The sequence below is a fragment of the Cetorhinus maximus genome, chromosome 14, assembly GCF_964194155.1.
Source record: "Cetorhinus maximus chromosome 14, sCetMax3.hap1.1, whole genome shotgun sequence".
Taxonomy (NCBI): Eukaryota; Metazoa; Chordata; class Chondrichthyes; order Lamniformes; family Cetorhinidae; genus Cetorhinus; species Cetorhinus maximus.
The window spans coordinates 115,808,784-115,824,410 of record NC_135892.1 but is presented as its reverse complement, the minus strand read 5'-3'; the positions used below and the strand labels follow the sequence as shown (position 1 = coordinate 115,824,410).

Sequence of the window (15,627 nt, the reverse complement as noted above, 5' to 3'; positions counted from 1 at the left end):
GGTCACTAACCCTCCTGCCACTGGAAGCAGTTTCTCCTTATTTACTCAATTAAAACCCTTCGTAACTTTGAACACCTCTATTAAATCTCCCTTTCATTTTCTCTGCTCTAAGGAGAACAATCCCAGCTTCGCCAGTCTCTCCACATAACTGAAATCCAACTCTGGTGCCATCCTAGTAAAACTCTTTTGCTGAGAATTGGACAGAATATTCCAGCTGAACCAGCGTTTTATAAAAGCTGAGAAGGAAGTTGTTGGTTTTCAAAGTAATCTAACAGTTATTGGATGATTGTTGAAGCAGGAAGAGCGGTTTATCGGGACCAGAGATGTCTGGAAGCCAATCAGTGTTCACCACAAAACCAGGCAAGTGATATAGAAAAGCAAGCCAATGCATGTGCCCTTCAGTTTGAACCCACCTCTCATAGCTGTTATTATCCAGTTATTATGCACAGGGTAATTAGTCTAAGTGTGGCATAATAGCCACTAAATATGTTCACATATCTAACCCTGCTACAGCCTTTGAAAAATCCCTTTAAATAACTGGCATAAAGGTTGATCATTACTGACCACCTTTGCACTCCAAGGACATGATTCTCCTGGCCTGAGGCAACATGTTGGGAGACTGGGAACTGGGAAAATAGGAGACAGCCACATCAGGATGCCTCCCTGATGCTTTCTCACTGCCAGGAATGTTTCCCAACAGATGGGATCAGATGTGAGCCCATAAGGAATAAGAGCAGGAGTAGGCCATTTGGCCCATCGAGCCTGCTCCACCATTCAATGAGATCATGACTAATCTGATTATGGCCTTAACTCCACTTTCCTGCCTGTCTTTCATAATCCTTGACTTCCTTGTAGGTCAAAGATCTGTATAACTCAGTGTTGAATATATTCACTAACCCAGCCACCATTCCCTCTTGGGAAGAGAATTCCAAAGACTAATGACCCTCTGAGAGAAGAAATTCCTCCTCATCTGTCTTAAGTGGGAGACGCCTTATTTTTGAACTGTGACCCTTATTCTAGGTTCCCCCATGAAGGGAAATATCCTCTCAGCATGTACCCTGTCTGTCTAAAATTAGAATTTTACAATAAGATTACCTCTCACTCTTCTAAACTCCAATGAGTATAGGTCCGAACTGCTTAATGTTTCCTCATAAATTAACCCTTCATTCCAGGAATCAGCTTAGTGAACCTTCACTGAACTGCTTCATATGCAAGCATAAACCTCAAGTAAGGAGACTAAAACTGTTCAAAATACTCCAGGTGCAGTCTCACCAATGCCCTGTACAGTTGTAGCAAGACTTCCTGACTTTTATACTCCACCACCCCCTCCGCTTGCAATAAAGGCCAACATTCCATTTTCCTTCTTAATTACTTGCTGTATCTGCATGCTAACCTTTTGTGATTCACTTACAAGGACACCCAGATCCCTCTGTACTGCAGCATTCTGCAGTCTCTCTCCATTTAAATAATATTCATTATTTTCTGTTCTTCCTGCCAAATTGGACAGCCTCACACTTTCTCACAAAATACTCCATCTGCCAAATTTTTGCCCATTTTGTGCATCAATTATCCACTGAACAAAGGCAGGCTACCAATTTAAATAAATTAGTCCCTGATTAGGAGTGAATTTCTGGGGTCACTGGCATTTTGCATCATGAAGGTAGCCTCCCTGTAGCCGGTCAGCGGTGGGGGGCGGCAGTCAGAGCCCCCCATGCTCGTCAGAGTTCCCCACGTCCGTCAGAGCTCCCCATGCCTGTCAGAGCTCCCCATGTCCCACAGAAGGAGCCAAGGGGAGAGATGGCCATCCCACCAGCTCCAGTTGACCATCTGGAGAGGGTTGCCTACTCGCCCTCCTGATTTGTAATTTTATATTTATCTCTTCAAGGACATCTCCATGTTGATCCCTGAGCTGCCTCAGCAGTGTCTACCTCCCCCAGTGCCGACGTTTTAGAGCTGACAGCCCTCTGATTAAGAGGCTGGCCACCAGCAGTAAAATTGCTCAGCTGGTCACACTGTCAGCCAACATGGGCTTATTTTGTTCTGACGATAGGATACTGAAGCCCACTGTAAAATCCTGCCCCAAGTGTTTGGGAATTAAAGCTCCCCCAAGAGCTGACAGTCCCAGATTTGATCATCGGGGAGGGGGTAACGGAAAGACAAAGAAAGAGATAGAGATAGAGGAAGGAAGGAACACCAGAGTTTACCTCTCAGCTTCCTCTGCTTGCTGCAAGTTGAAGAGGAGGGATGGGACGATTTTATCCATGTGCTGAGGTTCCCAGATGTTGGCTTGCAGCTCATCATTGACTGTCTTCCTTACCACACCCTGCAGACCCTTTATACCAGCCATACGGATCCTGATGGGCAGAATGCAGCAAAAGATGAACATAGGCCCCTCAGAGAATGAGGCTGGAAAAATAATAATGGGGAACCAGGAAATGGCAGAGGAGTTGAATGAACACTTTGCTTCAGTCTTCACAGTAGGAGACACTAATAGCATTCCAAAAATACTAAATAATCAAGGGGCAAAAGGGGGAGGAAATAAATACAATAACTATCACTAGAGAAAAAGTACTAGGGAAACTAATGGGGCTAAAGTCCGATAAGTTCCCTGGACCTGATAGGTTGTATCCTAGGATATTAAAGGAAGTAGCTACAGAGATAGTGGATGCACTGGTAGTAATCTTCGAGAATCCTTAGATTCCGGAAAAGTCCCAGAAGGTTGGAAAACTGCCAATGTAACAGCCTTATTCAAAAAGGGAGACAAAAAACAGGTAACTATAGGCCAGTTAGCTTAACATATGTCATTGGGAAAATGTTAGAGTCTATTATAAAGGATGTAATAGCAGAGCATTTAGAAATACCTAATATAGTCAAGCTGAGTCAGCATGGCTTCATGAAGGGGAAATCATACCTGACAAATTTATTAGAATTCTTTGAGGAGGTAACAAGCTGGATAGATAAAGGGGAACCAGTAGATGTAATGTATTTGGATTTTCAAAGGGCATTCGATAAGGTACCACACATAAGGCTACTTAAAAAGATAAGAACCCATGGTGTTGGAGGTAGTATATTAGCATGGATAGAGGATTGGCTAACTAATGGAAAACAGAGAGTTGGGATAAGGGGCGTATTTTCAGGATGGCAACCTGTAACTAGTGGAGTGCCACAGGGATCAGAGCTGGGGCCACAGTTATTTACAATATATATTAATGACGTGGATGAGGGACATGAATGTACTATCGCCAAGATTGCGGGTGGCACAAAAATAGGTGGGAAGGCAAATGGTGAGGATGACACAGAGTCTACAGAGGGATATAGGCAGGTTAAGTGAGTGGGCAAAAGCTTGGCACATGGAATATAATATGGGAAAACATGAGGTTATGCACTTTGGAAGGAAGAATAGAGGAGCTGAATATTACTTAACTGGAGAAAGACTGCAGAAAGCTGCAGAACAGAGGGATTTGGGGGTCCTTGTGCATGAATCCCAAAAAGCTAACATACAAGTTCAGCAGGTAATAGGGAAGGCAAATGGAATATTGGCCTTTATTTCAAAGGGAATGGAGTATAACAATAGGGAAGTCTTGCTAAAACTATACAAGGCACTAGTTAGACAACCAATAGAATACTGTGAACAGTTTTGGTCCCCTTTTCTAAGGAAAGATATACTGGCATTGGAGGCAGTCCAGAGAAGGTTCACTAGGTTGATTCTGGGTATTGAGGGATTTTCTTATGAGGAGAGGTTGAGTAAGTTGGGCCTGTACTCATTGGAGTTTAGAAGAATGAGAGGTGACCTTATTGAAACATAAGATTCTTAGGGGGCTTGACAGGGTAGATGCTGAGAGGTTGTTTTCCCATGTGGGAGAGTCTAGGACCAGAGCGCATGCTCTCAGAGTAAGGGGGTGCCCATGTAAGACAGAGTTGAGGAGGAATTTCTTCTCTCAGAGGGTAGTCAATCTGTGGAATTTTTTACCACAGAGGGCTGTAGAGGCTGGGTCGTTAAGTGTATTCAAGGCTGAGATAGACAGATTTTTAATCAGAAAGGGAATCAAGAGTTATGGGGAAAAGGCAGGAAAGTGTTGAGGATTATCAGATCAGCCATGATCTCATTCAATGGCGGAGCAGACTCGATGGACCAAATGCTCTACTTCTGTTCCTACGTCTTATAGTTACTAGTGACTCCACCTTGTGGAAGGGCTTACTTAAAGTCCTGTCGGAAGGGAGATGGGGAGCAAGCTGGCCTGAGGAAGGAAGCTCCCAGACAATCCAAGGAATTGCACCAGGCACGCCATTATAAGGTTTCAAATGAACTCTTGCCACCAAGAACTGACAGGTATTCCATTTAGGCCATTAGAAAATCCCCAGTAGCTGCCTAGCCCGATGCAAATGAGAGGCCTTTGGCCTCAGGTGGGCTCCTGCTCACCTTAGAGAGTGGCTGCGGAAAGATCAGGGCAGGTGCTGCCAATGGACTCTTACAGGTACAGACAGTACCAGCTCCACCCAGGTAGGTGACCCCGAGCCAACAATTTGGGACAGTGTAACATCCTTTTGCTGTGTGCTCAGAGGTCCCCACTTACACCAATGGAGTGCAGCCAAAGGGATTTCAGACATAACTATAAAACAGTCAGCCAATGCAAGCCATGATCATTCTCTTCAGTAATTATTAGCTACTCTTTAGAAATTGAACTCAGTAGGAGAGAGGCTGAAAATCTCGCCATATTGCCCTATAGGTGAAACTATGTTGGATGTCTACTCACTTAGTCCTGTCTGTCGCATCATCGTGTCCTGAGTGGCACATTTCGCTAAACCTGGACACGAAGAAATCATAGCTTCGGTGATATGATGGAGTGTCCTCCTCGATGTTTGCAAACTTTATGAACTGTAGGAAAAAAAAATTCTATTTACTAAAGTAGATTCTTGTTCACACCAATCAAAACAGCCCCGCTGTCCTCATTCCGGAAGGCATGTGATAGGTTGCCACATCAAAGGTGATGGCAAAAAGTAAAACCTCATGGTGTAGGGGGTATCATATTGGCATGGATAGGAGATTGGCTAGCTAACAGAAAACAGAGAGTAGGCATAAAATAGTCTTTTTCTGGTTGGCAAGATGTAATGAGTGGTGTGCCACAGGACCTCAATTTTTTACAAGTTATATAAATGACTTGGATGAAGGGACTGAAGGTATCGTTGCTAAGTTTGTTGATGACACAAAGATAGGAAGGAAAGTAAGATGTGAAGAGGACATAAGGAGGCTATAAAGGGATATAAATAGGTTAAGTGAGTGGGCAAAGATCTGGGAAATGGAGTATAATGTGGGAAAATGTGAAATTGCCCATTTTGGCAGGAAGAATTTTAAAAAGCAGCATCTTGTCTAAATGGTGAGAGATTGCAGAGCTCTGAGGTACAGAGGGATCTAGGTGTCGTAGTGCATGAGTCACAAAAGATTAGAATGCAGGTACAGCAAGTAATTAGGAAAGCTAATAGGATGTTGCTGAAAAAAGAGACATGTTGAAGCTTTTCATCTTGCACTCATCAGGATAATTCGCAAGAATACCAATAAGGGGAAAACAACAATTTATGCTGTTGTGAACAGAGTGCTGATTGGTTTGCAGGTGCACTCTACTTAATAGAAGCATTGCCATGGAGAATGTGTCAGTGATGGTAACTGACAGTCAACTGCCAAATATTGTTTGAAATTTAAACCAGGCAACTTGACCCTGATTGGTCAAGGCATTGCCCTGAAGGAATGGCTGTCACTTATATTGTTTAGCTGAAACAGGCGCAATGTGTGTACCGCCAAATGACTATTAATAGAATGGTATTATTTATTGCAAAGGGAATTGAATACAAAAGTAGGGAGGTTATCCTTCAGCTATACAGGGCATTGGTGAGACCACATCTGGAGTCTGTATACAATATTGGTCTCCTTATTTAAGGAAGGATGTAGATAAATTGGAAGCAGTTCGGAGAAGGTTTACTAGACTAATACCCGCAATGGGCGGATTGTCTTATGAGGAAAGGTTAGACAGACTAGGCTTGTATCCGCTGGAGTTTAAAAGAGTAAGAGGCAACTTCGTTGAATCATGTAAGATTCTGAGGTGTCTCAACAGGGTGGATGCTTCCTCCTGTGGGAGAATCTAGAACAAGGGGACACTGTTTAAAAATAAGGGTCGCTCATTTAAGACAGAGACGAGGAGAATTTTTTCGTCACAGAGGGGCGAGAGTCTTTGGAACTCTCTTCCTAAAAAGGTGGCGGAAGTAAAATCTTTGAATATTTTTAAGGCAGAGCTGGATAAATTCTTGATAAGCAAGGGAGTGAAAAGTTATGGGGGTATGTGGAATTGAGGTTACAATCAGATCAGCCATGATCTTATTAGACGGCGGAGGAGGATCGAGGGGCCGTGTGGCCTACTCCCACTCCTAATTCATACGTTCATGTGTCTGTTCATATGTTCCTCACTCTCCTGTAACTGCTTCCTTATTGCACCACTCCCTCCAGTGTCTCACATGGTGCATGATATTGTGGCTTTAGAAAAGGTTCCAAAGAGAATTAAAAGAAAGATTCCCTGCTTGAAGACCCTTAGATGGTCAGATAGGTTCAAAGAGCTGGCTCTATTTTAAAGTGGCATATATTTGGAAGAGACCTGAAAGAGGTATAGTAAAAGGGTTGGAAAGAGTACCTGGTTCCAGTTTGACAGATTGGGGAGCATAAGGGGAGTTTGCAGTTAAGTATGCATTGGAGAGAATGGGGTAGAAGGGAGCTGTTTCAATGGGACAAGCTTCACTTGAACCACACTGGGACCAGTGTCCTGGCAAATCGAATAACTAGGGCTTAGAGACATGGCTACAGAGACATGGCTACTGGGAGCTAAATATTCAGGGGTATGTGACTTTTCAAAAGGACAGGCAGGAAGGAAAGAGTGGTGGGGTAGCTTTGTTAGTACAAGATGGAATAAGTACAATAGCAAGAAATGATCTTGGATCGGAAGTTGTAGAATCCATATGGGTGGAGGTAAGAAATAATAAGGGGAAGAGGGCACTGGTAGGAGTAGTCTATAGGCCCCTAACAGTGGCTATACTGAAGGACAGAGAATAAATCAGAAGATAATGAGGGCAGTACATTAATCATGGGTGACTTTAATCTTCATGTACATTGGGAAAATCAAATTGGCAGAGGTAGCCACCAGCAAGAATTCATACAGTGTATTTGAGACAGTTTCCTAGAACAATGTGTTGTGGATCCAACCAGGGACCAGGCTATTTTGGATCTGGTAATGTATAATGAGGCAGGTTTAATAAATGATCTCAGAGTAAAAGATACCTGAGGGAATAGTGACCATAACATGGTAGAATTTAGCATTCAGTTTGAGAGTGAGAAACTTGGGTCAGAAACAACTGTGCTAAACTTAAATAAAGGTAATTACAAAGGAATGAAGGCAGAGTTAGCTGGAGTAGACTGGGAAAGGAGTTTAGCAGAAAGGGCGGTTGATGAACAATGGCAGACGTTTAAGAAAATAGTTTATGACTCAGTAAAAGATATATCCCAGTGAGGAAGAAGGATCCTAGGAAGGGGATAAACCAACCATGGTTAACCAAGGAAGTTAAGGATAGTATCAAATGGAAAGAAAAGACATACATGTGGTAAAGATTAGTGGTAAGCCAGGGTATTGGGAAAGTTTTAAAAACCAACAAAGGACGACCAAAAAAAAAGAGGAAGAAAATAAACTTTGAGGATAAACTAGCAAGTAATAAAAAAACGGACAGTAAGAGCTTCTTTAAATATATATATTTATAATATATAAAAAGGAAGAGAGAGGCCAAAGTGAACATAGGCCCCTTAGAGAATGAGGCTGGGAAATATTAATGGGGAACCAGGCAATGGCAGAGGAGTTGAATAAACACTTTGCATCAGTCTTCATGGTAGGATTCCAAAAATACTAAATAATCATGGAGCAAAAGTGGGGGAAGAAATAAATATAACTATCACTAGAGAAAAAGTACTTGGGAAACTAATGGAGCTAAAGGCCAATAAGTCCCCTGGACCTGATCAGTTGCATCCTGGGATATTAAAAGAAGTAGCGACAGAATTTGTGGATGCACTGGTAGTAATCTTCCAAAAATCCTTATATTCTGGAAAAGTCCCAGAGGATTCGAAAACTGCCAATGTAACATCCTTACTCAAATAGGGGAGGAGACAAAAAAGCAGGTAACAATAGGCCAGTTAGCTTAACATCCATCATTGGGAAAATATTAGAGTCTATTGTAAAGGATGTAATAGCTGAGCATTTAGAAATACATAAAATAATCAAGCAGAGTCAGCATGGCTTCATGAAAGGGAAATCATGCCTGATAAATTTATTAGAATCCTTTGAGAAGGTAACAAGCTGGATAGATAAAGGGGAACCAGTAGATGTAATATATTTAGATTTCCAAAAGGCTTTCGATAAGGTACCATACATAAGGCTACTTAATAAAATAAGAGCCTATGATGTTGATGGTAGTATATAAGGATGGATAGAAGATTGGCTAACTAATTGAAGACAGAGAGTTGGGATAAGGGGTGCATTTTCAAGATGGCAACCTGTAACTAGTGGAGTGCCACAGGGATCAGTGCTGGGACCACAATTATTTACAATATATATTAATGACTTGAATGAGGGAAGTGAATGCACTATTGCCAAGTTTGCGGATGGCACAAAAATAGGTGGGAAGGCAAGTGGTGAGGATGATACAAAGAGTCTACAGAGGGATACAGACAGGTTAAATGAGTAGGCAAAAATTTAGCCGATGGAATATAATGTGGGAAAACGTGAGGTTATGCATTTTGGCTGGAAGAATAGAGGAGCTGAATATTATTTAAATGGAGAAAGACTGCAGAGAGCTGCAGCACAGAGGGATTTGGGGGTCCTCGTGCATGAATCCCAAAAAGCCACCATATAAATTCAGCAGGTAATAACGAAGGCAAATGAAATGTTGGTCTTTATTTCAAAGGGAATGGAGTTTAAAAATAGGGAATTCTTGCTAAAACTATACAAGGCACTAGTTAGACCACACCTAGAATACTGTGAACAGTTTTGGTCCCCTTATCTAAGATATACTGGCATTGGAGGCAATCCAGACAAGGTTCACTAGGTTGATCCCGGGGATGGAGGGATTTTCTCATGAGGGGAGGTTGAGTAGGTTGGGTCCCTACTCATTGGAGTTTAGAAGAATGAGAGGTGACCTTATTTGAATATATAAAATTCTTAGAGGGCTTGACTGGGTAGATGCTGAGAGGTTGTTTCTTCTTGTAGGAGAGTCTAAGACCAGAGGGCATAATTTCAGAGTAAGGGGGCGCCCATTTAATCCAGAGATGAGGAGGAATTTCATCTCTCAGAGGGTGGTGAATCTGTGGAATTCTTTACCACAGAGGGCTGTAGAGGCTGGGTCGTTAAGTGTATTCAAGACTGAGATAGACAGGCTCTTAATCAGTAAGGGAATCAAGAATTATGAGGAAAAGGCAGGAAAGTAGAATTGAGGATTATCAGATCAGCCATAGTCAAATTGAATGGTGGAGCAGACTCGATGGGCCGAATGCCCTACTTCTGCTGCTATGTCTTATGATCTTATAGTCTTATGGATCAGTCCATTGATATCTTCCTATGACAGCAATCCCCCTCACTATCTATCGCATGGCCAATTTCTGTGTTGTCTGCAAACTGCTTGATCATTTCCCTTACATTTACATCCAAATCATTAATATATACCACAAAAAGAGGGGGCCTACTACTGAGCACTGTGGAGCCCCACTGGAAACAACCTTCCTGTCACAAAAACACCTGTCAACAATTACCTTTTGTTTCCTGCCACGGAGTCAGTTTTGTATCCAGCTTGCTACATTCCCCTAGATCCCATGGGCTTTTATTTTTTTAACCAGGCTGCCATGTGGAACCTTGTCAAAAGCGTTGCTAAATTCCATGTAGACTACATCAACTACACTACCTTCATCAATCCTCCTTGTCAATTCCTCAAAAAAATTCAATCAAATTAGTCAGACACTACCTTCCCTTAACAAATCCACACTGAATGCCCTTGATTAATCAGTGCCTTTCTGATTAGAATTGATTCTGATAATTTTCCCACTCCCTTTGTTGTTCATCTGATAATTCTCAGTCTCTATCCTTTAGTCTAGGACAGGTCCCCGGTCATTTGGAACATCTTTGAGACCCATCCATACCAGCTATTGTTGGTAGTGCCCAGCTCCCCTCTGCCACGAGTGAAAATCTGACTCTGATGTAAATTCTCCTTTGAGGAAAGACAGATGAAAGTGATTATCTAATAATTGGCCAGGGCAACAATAGTTTGGGAAGCTGAAGGATGCTGTGTGGGTTATTCAGGTTTGCATCAGTTCTCAATAACAAGAACCCTTTTTCCTCTGTACCCCTGTTCCATTCGGGTTAAATTCCAGTCAGTGGGTGTGGGAGGCTGACTTACCGAATTTGTTCCCAGGATCTGCAATGCTGCTTTGTCAGATTCGAGAAGCTTGGCCACCATCTTGAGAAAGCTCTCCACGAACAAGTTGATGCTCTGGCAGTGACAGGCCATCAGGAGCTGATCTAAAGCCTCCATCGCAATACACACGTAACTGGTAAGCAATTAAGCACACAGTACCATGAGGAAATAGCTGTGGGTCACCACAGCAATTTGCCATGATTAAATGGCAACCATCATTGTATCCAGATCCTGTCCACCTGCAGTCACAGGGCATTCACAGATAACATACTGTCTACACACTGATGAGGAAACCCTGTCAGAACATGATTTCTAGACAAAATATACACATTTTGATTTTTTTCAAATCCTGCACTATCCTTCCTCCAGTTTTTGAATATAGGATCTAGAGTTGTGGAGCAATACTGGCAAGGTCAAAGTTGTTAGTCACTCCGACTGCTTCTGAATCAGGGGAGAGAAATCCAAGCAGGGTTACCACTCTTGAGCATGATCTAATGACTCCTGTTGGAAAGTTGACAGCAAGGACAAAGTGAGCTCCACAGTCATGTTGGCTGCCAACACTCACAGTTCAGCTGTGGACAGGAGGACCATATGAGTGGTGCTCCGAAATCATTGCTTCAAACACTGGAGCGGGAAAAAGTGGTGAAAAAGTAGAAACAGCACAGTAAATTTGAAATGAATTGATGTAGAGTTGTGCAACTCACACACTATGCAATTCACTCAGCTCAATTACCACCCAGGAGCTGAACATAACCATTGACTCCAGTCTGTTATTGTTCCAATGTTGGTACTGTGTAATGGCTTAGTCTCTGTAAGTAATGCCCAGCCCCACACAGGTCCCAGGCAGGATACGTCAGTGCTTCATGAAAAGCACTGCCCAGGTTCTGGACAGGACAGTCAGTGTTTAATCAACATCATTGTCCAAGTTCCGGACAGGACAGGTCAGTGTGAAGTGAAGAGAACTGCCAAGGTGGACACCCCAGTGCATGTAAAGCTGTAAAGTGCAGGCTCAGCATTTCCCATACCCGTAACGATGCCTGGCTACATCTCTGCTTAGTCTCTCTGCGAGATATGCACCAATCCGGTCCAGCTTCTCCGGAGCAGACAGGGCATAGAATGTCAACTTCTCCATGTTGGCTTTCACCAGCCCATCCTGAAAGCAATGAACAGAGTTAATCAGCACTGAGCATCACTCCTTACCTGCAACAAACTACTGCTGAACCCTCAATGCTACAACCAGGAAAATGGCTGAGACTGGGGTAAGACCTCTTTAGCCTGGACAGGTACTAAAGAGCTTGTTCTGATATCCAGTTTGTCTCTTTGGAAATATAATTTTTATATCAAAGTATCCACTAAAATAACACGTAGTTATAGCACAGATGGAATAAAGGGTAAAGCTCTCTTCATACTGTCCCATTAAACATTCCAATGTGGGATACAGCACAGGGTTAGAGTAAATCTCCCTCTACACTGTCCCCATCAAACACTCCCAGGACAGGTACAGCACGGGGTTAGATACAGGGTAAAGCTCCCTCTGCACTGTCCCCATCAAACACTCCCAGGGCAGGAACAGCACGGGGTTAGATACAGGGTAAAGCTCCCTCTGCACTGTCCCCATCAAACACTCCCAGGACAGGTACAGCACGGGGTTAGATACAGGGTAAAGCTCCCTCTGCACTGTCCCCATCAAACACTCCCAGGACAGGTACAGCATGGGGTTAGATACAGGGTAAAGCTCCTTCTACACTGTCCCCATCAAACACTCCCAGGACAGGTACAGCACGGGGTTAGATACAGAGTAAAGCTCCCTCTAAACTGTCCCCATCAAACACTCCCAGGACATGTACAGCACGGGGTTAGATACAGAGTAAAGCTCCCTCTAAACTGTCCCCATCAAACACTCCCAGGACAGGTACAGCACGGGGTTAGATACAGAATAAAGCTCCCTCTACACTATCCCTATCAAACACTCCCAGGACAGGTACAGCACAGGGTTAGATACAGAGTAAAGCTCCCTCTACACTGTCCCCATCAAACACTCCCAGGGCAGGTACAGCACGGGGTTAGATACAGAGTAATGCTCCCTCTACACTGTCCCCATCAAACACTCCCAGGACAGGTACAGCACGGGGTTAGATACAGGGTAAAGCTCCCTCTGCACTGTCCCCATCAAACACTCCCAGGGCAGGAACAGCATGGGGTTAGATACAGGGTAAAGCTCCCTCTGCACTGTCCCCATCAAACACTCCCAGGACAGGTACAGCACGGGGTTAGATACAGGGTAAAGCCCCTTCTACACTGTCCCCATCAAACACTCCCAGGACAGGTACAGCATGGGGTTAGATACAGGGTAAAGCTCCTTCTACACTGTCCCCATCAAACACTCCCAGGACAGGTACAGCACGGGGTTAGATACAGAGTAAAGCTCCCTCTAAACTGTCCCCATCAAACACTCCCAGGACATGTACAGCACGGGGTTAGATACAGAGTAAAGCTCCCTCTAAACTGTCCCCATCAAACACTCCCAGGACAGGTACAGCACGGGGTTAGATACAGAGTAAAGCTCCCTCTACACTATCCCTATCAAACACTCCCAGGACAGGTACAGCACAGGGTTAGATACAGAGTAAAGCTCCCTCTACACTGTCCCCATCAAACACTCCCAGGACAGGTACAGCACGGGGTTAGATACAGAGTAAATCACCCTCTACACTGTCCCCATCAAACACTCCCAGGACAGGTACAGCACGGGGTTAGATACAGAGTAAATCACCCTCTACACTGTCCCCATCAAACACTCCCAGGGCAGGTACAGCACGGGGTTAGATACAGAGTAAAGCTCCCTCTGCTGTAACGAGCCCCCTAGAGATCGATAACATTTTAAAAGAAATGAATCCCCATGTCGCCAATGGAAAGAAAATCAGTGGACAAAATTTCACTTTTCAAAACTTCTACTGTAACAAACAAACTGAAGTCAACAGAACTCAAACATTATCTAAGAGGTAAGGGATAAAGGGCTCCTTCCCTAACAGCACTGTGAGTGTGCCTACACCACAGGGACTGCAGCGGTTCAAGAAGGAAGCTCACCAATTCCTTCTCAAGGACAGTTAGGGATGGGAAATAAATGCTGGCCCAGCCAGCGATGCCCACATCCCCCGAATGAATTAAAAAAAAAATTGAATAAAAAGGTAAATTTAATTTGAATAGTCGACATAACAAAGGTACATCTCACGCAGTTACAAGCACTCATATTTCTTCCCACACAAATGTGGGACCACACGTAATCTCACAGTCTTTTCAACTCGCCCTCTATTTTGTAGGATCTCTCATTTCCCATCCATCCGTTTAGGCCCTTGAGTCACATTCACCAGCAACTGTATTTCATCCAACATCCTTGGACACTGTTACCACTGATAAGGCGCATGTCTATGAACTGAACATTCAATCTTGCAAATCGATGCTTTAAATAAAGGGTTAGCTGTTTACCTCTGAGTCCTCAGGGAAGATGTTGTCCACTAGTCTCTTGTACCGTGGGCGTAGAGCTCCACAGCAGCCACAGACACCTGAGAAGAAGCACAAGCATTTGTGTTTCACTGACCCACTTAACTAGGCACTGTACAACCACCTGAGGCACAAATACTGCAGCATAAATGCAACAGGTGTGGCATTCAGGGATTGTCTGCATCAGTAATAAGCTGAGCTGATGTTTTTAACAGTTAAAACAGTTTCAACAAGGTACCAACGCTGACGTTTCAACAATGCAGTGTCAGAATAATGCCAAAAGTGTCAGAAAGCACTGCAAAAATGTCATCAACTCTCATGGCAACACATCACATATCAAGTGTAGTTCAATTAAGTGGCAGAGATAACATTCTCCATTCATTGATTTGTCACCCAGTAACTATATCCCTTGTCATACATGGACTTGACCTCTAACCTCAGGGAATTCATCATTCTCATTAAACCCTTGCAAAGCCAGCCCCCACTCTTTGCAACCCCTCCCCCAGCACTGGGACATGGACCAAAACCTGACTACTGTACTGGGGCATGGAATAATCCACAACCACTGGTATTGGAACAGTAGAGCACAGGGGTTAGATACAGAGTAAAGCTCCCTTTACACTGTCCCCATCAAACACTCCAGGACAGGTAGAGCACGGGGTTAGATACAGAGTAAAGCTCCCTCTACACTGTCCCCATCAAACACTCCCAGGAGAGGTACAGCACGGGGTTAGATACAGAGTAAAGCTCCTTCTACAGTGCCCCCATCAAACACTCCCAGGACAGGTACAGCACAGGGTTAGATACAGAGTAAAGCTCCCTCTGCATCATCCCCGTCAAACACTCCCAGGGCATGCATAGCATGGGGTTAGATACAGAGTAAAGCTCCTTTTATACTGCCCCAAACACTCCCAGGACAGGTACAGCATGGGGTTAAATACAGAGTAAAGCTCCCTTTACACTGTCCCATCAAACACTCCCAGGACAGGTACAGCACAGGGTTACGTACAGAGTAAAGCTCCCTCTACACTGTCTCCCAAACATTTCTAGTCATTTGTAAATCATTACAAACCTTCACAATAGCCAACAATGTGTTCAGATGGACATATCAACACCCTTACTAAGTCTAAAAAGATCAATAGCCCATTTTCAGGTCTCTTTCCAAGTATTAACAATCTCCAACCTTGTCAAATTTTCTGGGTTACTTTTTTAGAGCCAATGAATGAAAATAACATTTAGAAGGGTATTGGATTCGTATTTGAAAATGAATAGTTTAATTGGAAATGATAGGGCAATGATATTTAGACTAGCCTCAGAACTGGAGTGGAGGCCCAATTGGCATCCTTTGCTATAATTTGCAAGATTTTTGACAGTCTAGTTTTTTATTAAATTGGTTTCTACGATTGCTTTAGCATTGCATTCCATAATTCTTTCTGTGAAAATAAAAAGAAACAATGGCCTTACATATAACTTGGATTCCTAACACTTGGAATGTTCACAGCTGCTCGCCTCTGCACCCTCTCAAGGACATTCTGTTGTCAGCACTTCTATATCAAGAAACAGAATCAGCAGCTTTCAGCTGAACAAAGTTGCTGTGTCTACACAAAGCCTGATACTGCCTTCCCCAAGAACCTGGAA

General features: G+C 43.5%; 1 protein-coding gene across 1 annotated transcript in view; it reads right to left on the bottom strand.

Moving 5' to 3' along the window:
- Positions 1-15,627, bottom strand: part of LOC144689990 (protein EFR3 homolog B-like) — a 177,027-nt gene that overhangs the window by 144,860 nt on the left and 16,540 nt on the right. The window contains exons 2-6 of the mRNA XM_078557529.1: positions 13,975-14,051; positions 11,514-11,641; positions 10,471-10,621; positions 4,755-4,876; positions 2,205-2,354 (exon numbers count right to left, since the gene is read on the bottom strand). Of these exons, the coding sequence (XP_078413655.1) occupies positions 2,205-2,354; positions 4,755-4,876; positions 10,471-10,621; positions 11,514-11,641; positions 13,975-14,051 (628 nt within the window). The remainder of the gene's footprint in view (positions 1-2,204; positions 2,355-4,754; positions 4,877-10,470; positions 10,622-11,513; positions 11,642-13,974; positions 14,052-15,627) is intronic.